This window comes from Ambystoma mexicanum, chromosome 2p (assembly GCF_040938575.1).
Source record: "Ambystoma mexicanum isolate Mex_15411 chromosome 2p, UKY_AmexF1_1, whole genome shotgun sequence".
NCBI lineage: Eukaryota > Metazoa > Chordata > Amphibia > Caudata > Ambystomatidae > Ambystoma > Ambystoma mexicanum.
The window spans coordinates 32469171-32478495 of record NC_090923.1 but is presented as its reverse complement, the minus strand read 5'-3'; the positions used below and the strand labels follow the sequence as shown (position 1 = coordinate 32478495).

At 60.8% G+C, this 9325-nt stretch overlaps 1 protein-coding gene across 1 annotated transcript; it reads left to right on the top strand.

Annotated features, from left to right (window-relative positions):
* Window positions 1-373: 373 nt before the first annotated feature.
* On the top strand, window positions 374-1051 carry LOC138567697 (uncharacterized). Its single transcript, XM_069646165.1, has one exon. It carries the CDS (start codon window positions 374-376, stop codon window positions 1049-1051), a length of 678 nt encoding a protein of 225 aa, XP_069502266.1.
* The last annotated feature ends 8274 nt before the right edge of the window (window positions 1052-9325 follow it).

The following is a 9325-nucleotide window of genomic DNA, read 5'->3' as shown; positions in this document are numbered from 1 at the left end:
CACTAGCCCAGTCATCGGTCCAGCAGCCAGCACACTCGCCCAGTGATCGACCCAGCATCCAAGCACACTCGCCCAGTCATGGACCCAGCAGGCAAGCACACTCACCCAGTCATGGACCCAGCATCCAAGCACACTCGCCCGGTCATGGACCCAGAAGGCAACCACACTCACCCAGTCATGGACCCAGCAGGCAAGCATACTCGCCCAGTTATCGACTCAGCATCCAAGCACACTTGCCCAGTCATCTAACCAACAGCCAGCACACTAGCCCAGTTATCGACCCAGAATCCAAGCACACTCGCCCAGTCATTGACCCAGCAGCCAGCACACTCGCCCAGTCATCGACCCAGCAGGCAAGCACACTTGCCCAGTCATGGACCCAGCAGGCACGCACACTCACCCAGTCTTGGAACCAGTGCACTCACCCAGTCATGGACCCAGCAAGCTCGCACACTCGCCCAGTCATGGACATAGCATCCAAGCACACTCGCCCAGTTATGGACCCAGCAGCCAAGTACACTCGCCCAGTGGTCCACCCAGCATCCAAGCACACTCACCCAGTCATCGACCCAGCAGCCAGCACACTCACCCAGTCATGGACCCAGCATCCAAGCACACTCGCTCCGTCATGGACCCAGCAGGCAACCACACTCACCCAGTCATCGACTCAGCATCCAAGCACACTCGCCCAGTCATGGAACCAGCAGGCAAGCACACTCGCCCAGTCATGGAACCAGCAGGCAAGCACACTTTCCCAGTCATGGAACCAGCAGGCAAGCACACTCAACCAGTCATGGAGCCAGCACACTCGGCCAGGCAACGACCCAGCATCCAAGCACACTCGCCCAGTCATGGACCCAGCAGGCAACCACACTCGCCCAGTCATGGACCCAGCAGGCAAGCACACTCGCCCAGTCATGGACCCAGCATCCTTGCACACTTGCCCAGTCATCGACCCAGCAGCCAGCACACTCGCCCAAGCATCGACCCAGCATCCAAGCACACTCGCCCAGTCATCGACCCAGCAGCCAGCACACTTGCCCAGTCATAGGTACACTCCCCCAGTCATGGAACCAGCAGGCAATCACACTTGCCCAGTCATGGAACCAGCAGGCAAGCACACTCGCCCAGTCATGGACCCAGCAGGCAAGCAAACTCGCCCAGTCATGGACCCAGCAGCCATCACACCCGCCCAATCATGGACCCAGCATGCAAGCACACTCGCCCAGTCATGGACCCAGCAGGCAAGCGCACTCGCCCAGTCATGGAACCAGCAGGCAAGCACACTCGCCCAGTCATGAAATCAGCAGGCAAGCACACTCGCCCAGTCATGGACCCAGCAGGCAAGCGCACTCGCCCAGTCATGGACCCAGCAGGCAAGAACACTCGCCCAGTCATGGAACCAGCAGGCAAGCACACTTGCCCAGTCATGGACCCAGCAGGCAAGCACACTCGCCCAGTCATGGACCCAGCAGGCAAGCACACTCGCCCAGTCATGGAACCAGCAGGCAAGCACACTCGCCCAGTCATGGACCCAGCAGGCAAGCACACTCGCCAAGTCATGGAGCCAGCACACTCGCCCAGTCATGGAACCAGCAGGCAAGCACACTCGTCCAGTCATGGACCCAGCAGGCAAGCACACTCGCCCAGTCATGGAACCAGCAGGCAAGCACACTCGCCCAGTCATGGAACCAGCAGGCAAGCACACTCGCTCAGTCATGGACCCAGCAGGCAAGCACACTCGCCCAGTCATGGAGCCAGCACACTCGGCCAGGCATGGACCCAGCAGCCAGCACACTCGCCCAGTCATGGACCCAGCAGCTAGCACACTCGACAAGTCATGGACCCAGCAACCAGCACACGCGCCCAGTCATGGACCCAACAGCTAGCACCCTCGCCCAGTCATGGACCCAGCAGGCAAGCACACTTGCCCAGTCATCGAGCCAGCACACTCGGCCAGGCATGGAACCAGCAGGCAAGCACACTCACCCATTCATGGACCCAGCAGGCAAGCACACTCGCCCAGTCATGGAACCAGCAGGCAAGCACACTCACCCAGTCATGGAGCCAGCACACTCGGCCAGGCATGGAACCAGCAGGCAAGCACACTCGCCCAGTCATGGACCCAGCAGGCAAGCACACTCGCCCAGTCATGGAACCAGCAGGCAAGCACACTCGCCCAGTCATGGAACCAGCAGGCAAGCACACTTTCCCAGTCATGGACCCAGCAGCCAGCACACTCGTCCAGTCATGGACCCAGCATCCAAGCACACTCGCCCAGTCATGGTCCCAGCAGGCAAGCACACTCGCCCAGTCATGGACCCAGCAGGCAAGCACACTCGCCCAGTCATCGACCCAGCATCCATGCACACTCGCCCAGTCATGGAACCAGCAGGCAAGCACACTCGCCCAGTCATGGACCCAGCAGGCAAGCACACTCGCCCAGTCATGGAACCAGCAGGCAAGCACACTCGCCCAGTCATGGAACCAGCAGGCAAGCACACTTTCCCAGTCATGGACCCAGCAGCCAGCACACTCGTCCAGTCATGGACCCAGCATCCAAGCACACTTGCCCAGTCATGGTCCCAGCAGGCAAGCACACTCGCCCAGTCATGGACCCAGCAGGCAAGCACACTCGCCCAGTCATCGACCCAGCATCCATGCACACTCGCCCAGTCATCGACCCAGCAGTCAGCACACTCGCCCAGTCATCGACCCAGCATCCAAGCACACTTTCCCAGTCATTGACCCAGCAGGCCAGCAATCTCGCCCAGTCATGGACCCAGCAGGCAAGCACACTCGCCCAGTCATGGACCAAGCAGGCAAGCACACTCGCCCAGTCATCGACCCAGCGGCCAGCACACTCGCCCAGTCATGGACCCAGCAGCCAGCACACTCGCCCAGTTCTGGACCCAGCAGCCAGCACACTCGCCCAGTCAAGGACCCAGCAGTGAGCACACTCGTCCAGTCATGGACCCAGCAGGCAAGCACAGTCACCCAGTCATGGACCCAGCAGACAAGTACACTAGCCCAGTTATCGACTCAGCATCCAAGCACACTTGCCCAGTCATCTAACCAACAGCCAGCACACTAGCCCAGTTATCGACCCAGAATCCAAGCACACTCGCCCAGTCATTGACCCAGCAGCCAGCACACTCGCCCAGTCATCGACCCAGCAGGCAAGCACACTTGCCCAGTCATGGACCCAGCAGGCACGCACACTCACCCAGTCTTGGAACCAGTGCACTCACCCAGTCATGGACCCAGCAAGCTCGCACACTCGCCCAGTCATGGACGTAGCATCCAAGCACACTCGCCCAGTTATGGACTCAGCAGCCAAGCACACTCGCCCAGTGGTCCACCCAGCATCCAAGCACACTCACCCAGTCATTGACCCAGCAGCCAGCACACTCACCCAGTCATGGACCCAGCATCCAAGCACACTCGCTCCGTCATGGACCCCGCAGGCAACCACACTCGCCCAGTCATGGACCCAGCAGGCAAGCACACTCACCCAGTCATCGACTCAGCATCCAAGCACACTCGCCCAGTCATGGAACCAGCAGGCAAGCACACTCGCCAAGTCATGGAACCAGCAGGCAAGCACACTTTCCCAGTCATGGAACCAGCAGGCAAGCACACTCAACCAGTCATGGAGCCAGCACACTCGGCCAGGCAACGACCCAGCATCCAAGCACACTCGCCCAGTCATGGACCCAGCAGGCAACCACACTCGCCGAGTCATGGACCCAGCAGGCAAGCACACTCGCCCAGTCATGGACCCAGCATCCTTGCACACTCGCCCAGTCATCGACCCAGCAGCCAGCACACTCGCCCAAGCATCGACCCAGCATCCAAGCACACTCGCCCAGTCATCGACCCAGCAGCCAGCACACTTGCCCAGTCATAGGTACACTCCCCCAGTCATGGAACCAGCAGGCAATCACACTTGCCCAGTCATGGAACCAGCAGGCAAGCACACTCGCCCAGTCATGGACCCAGCAGGCAAGCACACTCGCCCAGTCATGGACCCAGCAGCCATCACACCCGCCCAATCATGGACCCAGCATGCAAGCACACTCGCCCAGTCATGGACCCAGCAGGCAAGCGCACTCGCCCAGTCATGGAACCAGCAGGCAAGCACACTTGCCCAGTCATGAAACCAGCAGGCAAGCACACTCGCCCAGTCATGGACCCAGCAGGCAAGCGCACTCGCCCAGTCATGGACCCAGCAGGCAAGAACACTTGCCCAGTCATGGAACCAGCAGGCAAGCACACTTGCCCAGTCATGGACCCAGCAGACAAGCACACTCGCCCAGTCATGGACCCAGCAGGCAAGCACACTCGCCCAGTCATGGAACCAGCAGGCAAGCACACTCGCCCAGTCATGGACCCAGCAGGCAAGCACACTCGCCAAGTCATGGAGCCAGCACACTCGCCCAGTCATGGAACCAGCAGGCAAGCACACTCGTCCAGTCATGGACCCAGCAGGCAAGCACACTCGCCCAGTCATGGAACCAGCAGGCAAGCACACTCGCCCAGTCATGGAACCAGCAGGCAAGCACACTCGCTCAGTCATGGACCCAGCATCCAAGCACACTCGCCCAGTCATGGACCCAGCAGCCAGCACACTCACCCAGTCATGGACCCAGCATCCAAGCACACTCGCCCAGTCATGGACCCAGCAGGCAAGCACACTCGCCCAGTCATGGACCCAGCAGCCATCACACCCGCCCAATCATGGACCCAGCATGCAAGCACACTCGCCCAGTCATGGACCCAGCAGGCAAGCGCACTCGCCCAGTCATGGAACCAGCAGGCAAGCACACTTGCCCAGTCATGAAACCAGCAGGCAAGCACACTCGCCCAGTCATGGACCCAGCAGGCAAGCGCACTCGCCCAGTCATGGACCCAGCAGGCAAGAACACTCGCCCAGTCATGGAACCAGCAGGCAAGCACACTTGCCCAGTCATGGACCCAGCAGACAAGCACACTCGCCCAGTCATGGACCCAGCAGGCAAGCACACTCGCCCAGTCATGGAACCAGCAGGCAAGCACACTCGCCCAGTCATGGACCCAGCAGGCAAGCACACTCGCCAAGTCATGGAGCCAGCACACTCGCCCAGTCATGGAACCAGCAGGCAAGCACACTCGTCCAGTCATGGACCCAGCAGGCAAGCACACTCGCCCAGTCATGGAACCAGCAGGCAAGCACACTCGCCCAGTCATGGAACCAGCAGGCAAGCACACTCGCTCAGTCATGGACCCAGCAGGCAAGCACACTCGCCCAGTCATGGAGCCAGCACACTCGGCCAGGCATGGACCCAGCAGCTAGCACACTCGCCCAGTCATGGACCCAGCAGCTAGCACACTCGACAAGTCATGGACCCAGCAACCAGCACACGCGCCCAGTCATGGACCCAACAGCTAGCACCCTCGCCCAGTCATGGACCCAGCAGGCAAGCACACTTGCCCAGTCATCGAGCCAGCACACTCGGCCAGGCATGGAACCAGCAGGCAAGCACACTCACCCAGTCATGGACCCAGCAGGCAAGCACACTCGCCCAGTCATCGACCCAGCAGGCAAGCACACTCACCCAGTCATGGAGCCAGCACACTCGCCCAGTCATGGACCCAGCAGGCAAGCGCACTCGCCCAGTCATGGAACCAGCAGGCAAGCACACTTGCCCAGTCATGAAACCAGCAGGCAAGCACACTCGCCCAGTCATGGACCCAGCAGGCAAGCGCACTCGCCCAGTCATGGACCCAGCAGGCAAGAACACTCGCCCAGTCATGGAACCAGCAGGCAAGCACACTTGCCCAGTCATGGACCCAGCAGACAAGCACACTCGCCCAGTCATGGAACCAGCAGGCAAGCACACTCGCCCAGTCATGGACCCAGCAGGCAAGCACACTCGCCAAGTCATGGAGCCAGCACACTCGCCCAGTCATGGAACCAGCAGGCAAGCACACTCGTCCAGTCATGGACCCAGCAGGCAAGCACACTCGCCCAGTCATGGAACCAGCAGGCAAGCACACTCGCCCAGTCATGGAACCAGCAGGCAAGCACACTCGCTCAGTCATGGACCCAGCAGGCAAGCACACTCGCCCAGTCATAGAGCCAGCACACTCGGCCAGGCATGGACCCAGCAGCTAGCACACTCGCCCAGTCATGGACCCAGCAGCTAGCACACTCGACAAGTCATGGACCCAGCAACCAGCACACGCGCCCAGTCATGGACCCAACAGCTAGCACCCTCGCCCAGTCATGGACCCAGCAGGCAAGCACACTCGCCCAGTCATAGAGCCAGCACACTCGGCCAGGCATGGACCCAGCAGCTAGCACACTCGCCCAGTCATGGACCCAGCAGCTAGCACACTCGACAAGTCATGGACCCAGCAACCAGCACACGCGCCCAGTCATGGACCCAACAGCTAGCACCCTCGCCCAGTCATGGACCCAGCAGGCAAGCACACTTGCCCAGTCATCGAGCCAGCACACTCGGCCAGGCATGGAACCAGCAGGCAAGCACACTCACCCATTCATGGACCCAGCAGGCAAGCACACTCGCCCAGTCATGGAACCAGCAGGCAAGCACACTCACCCAGTCATGGAGCCAGCACACTCGGCCAGGCATGGAACCAGCAGGCAAGCACACTCGCCCAGTCATGGACCCAGCAGGCAAGCACACTCGCCCAGTCATGGAACGAGCAGGCAAGCACACTCGCCCAGTCATGGAACCAGCAGGCAAGCACACTTTCCCAGTCATGGACCCAGCAGCCAGCACACTCGTCCAGTCATGGACCCAGCATCCAAGCACACTCGCCCAGTCTTGGTCCCAGCAGGCAAGCACACTCGCTCAGTCATGGACCCAGCAGGCAAGCACACTCGCCCAGTCATCGACCCAGCATCCATGCACACTCGCCCAGTCATGGAACCAGCAGGCAAGCACACTCGCCCAGTCATGGACCCAGCAGGCAAGCACACTCGCCCATTCATGGAACCAGCAGGCAAGCACACTCGCCCAGTCATGGAACCAGCAGGCAAGCACACTTTCCCAGTCATGGACCCAGCAGCCAGCACACTCGTCCAGTCATGGACCCAGCAGGCAAGCACACTCGCCCAGTCATGGACCCAGCAGGCAAGCACACTCGCCCAGTCATGGACCCAGCAGGCAAGCACACTCGCCCAGTCATCGACCCAGCATCCATGCACACTCGCCCAGTCATCGACCCAGCATCCAAGCACACTTTCCCAGTCATTGACCCAGCAGGCCAGCAATCTCACCCAGTCATGGACCCAGCAGGCAAGCACACTCGCCCAGTCATGGACCAAGCAGGCAAGCACACTCGCCCAGTCATCGACCCAGCGGCCAGCACACTCGCCCAGTCATGGACCCAGCAGCCAGCACACTCGCCCAGTCCTGGACCCAGCAGCCAGCACACTCGCCCAGTCAAGGACCCAGCAGCGAGCACACTCGTCCAGTCATGGACCCAGCAGGCAAGCACAGTCACCCAGTCATGGACCCAGCAGACAAGTACACTAGCCCAGTCATCGACCCAGCATCCAAGCACACTCGCCCAGTCATCGACCCAGCAGGCAAGCACACTCGCCCAATCATGGACCCAGCAAGCAAGCACACTCGCCCAGTCATGGACCCAGCAGCCAGCACACTAGCCCAGTCACAGACCCCGCAGGCAAGCACACTTGCCCAGTCATGGACCTAGCAGGCAAGCACATTCGCTCAGTCATGGACCCAGCAGGCAAGCACAATTGCCCAGTCATCGAGCAAGCAGCCAGCACACTCGCCCAGTCATCGACCCAGCATCCAAGCACACTCGCCCAGTCATGCACCCAGCAGCTAGCACACTCGCCCAGTCATGGACCGAGCAGGCAAGCACTCTCACCCAGTCATCGAACAGCAGCCAGCACACTCGCCCAGTCATGGACCCAGCAGGCAAGCACACTCGCCCAGTCATCGACCCAGCAGACAAGCACACTCGCCCAGTCATGGACCCAGCAGGCAAGCACACACACCCAGTCATCGACCCAGCATCCAAGCACACTCGACCAGTCATGGACCCAGCAGCTAGCACACTTGCTTAGTCATGGACCCAGCAGGCAAGCACACTCGCCTAGTCATCGACCTAGCAGGCAAGCACACACGCCCAGTCATCGACCCAGCATCCAAGCACACTTTCCCAGTCATCGACCCAACAGGCAAGCACACTCACCCAGTCATGGACCCAGAAGGCAAGCACGCTTGCCCAGTCATGGACCCAGCAGCAAGCACACTCGCCCAGTCATCAGCCAGGCATCCAAGCACACTCGCCCCGTCATGGACCCAGCAGGCAAGAAAACTCGCACAGTCATCGACCCAGCAGGAAAGCACACTCGCCCAGTCATGGACCCAGTAGCCAGCACACTCACCCAGTCATGGACCCAGCAGCCAGCACACTCCCCCAGTCATGGACTCAGCAGGCATGCACACTCGCCCAGTCATGAACCGAGCAGGCAAGCACACTCACCCAGTCATGGACCCAGCAGGCAAGCACACTCGCCCACTCATGGACCCAGCAGGCAAGCACACTCGTCCAGTCATGGACCCAGCAGCAGCACACTCGCCCAGTCATGGACCCAGCAGGCAAGCACACCCACACACTCATGGACCCAGGAGGCAAGCGCACCTGCCCAGTCCTGGACCCAGCAGCCAGCACACTCGCCCAGTCAAGGACCCAGCAGTGAGCACACTCTTCCAGTCATGGACCCAGCAGGCAAGCACACTCACCCAGTCATGGACCCAGCAGACAAGTACACTAGCCCAGTCATCGGCCCAGCAGCCAGCACACTCGCCCAGTGATCGACCCAGCATCTAAGCACACTCGCCCAGTCATGGACCCAGCAGGCAAGCACACTCACCCAGTCATGGACCCAACATCCAAGCACACTCGCTCCGTCATGGACCCAGCAGGCAACCACACTCACCCAGTCATGGACCCAGCAGGCAAGCATACTCGCCCAGTTATCGACTCAGCATCCAAGCACACTTGCCCAGTCATCGAACCAGCAGCCAGCACACTAGCCCAGTTATCGACCCAGAATTCAAGCACACTCGCCCAGTCATTGACCCAGCAGCCAGCACACTAGCCCAGTCATCGACCCAGCAGGCAAGCACACTTGCCCAGTCATGGACCCAGCAGGCACGCACACTCACCCAGTCTTGGAACCAGTGCACTCACCCAGTCATGGACCCAGCAAGCTCGCACACTCGCCCAGTCATGGATGTAGCATCCAAGCGCACTCGCCCAGTTATGGACCCAGCAT

Excerpts from the sequence above, each read along its gene's own strand:
- LOC138567697 (XM_069646165.1), top strand. The coding sequence starts at position 374 with ATGGACCCAGCAGGCACGCACACTCACCCAGTCTTGGAACCAGTGCAC.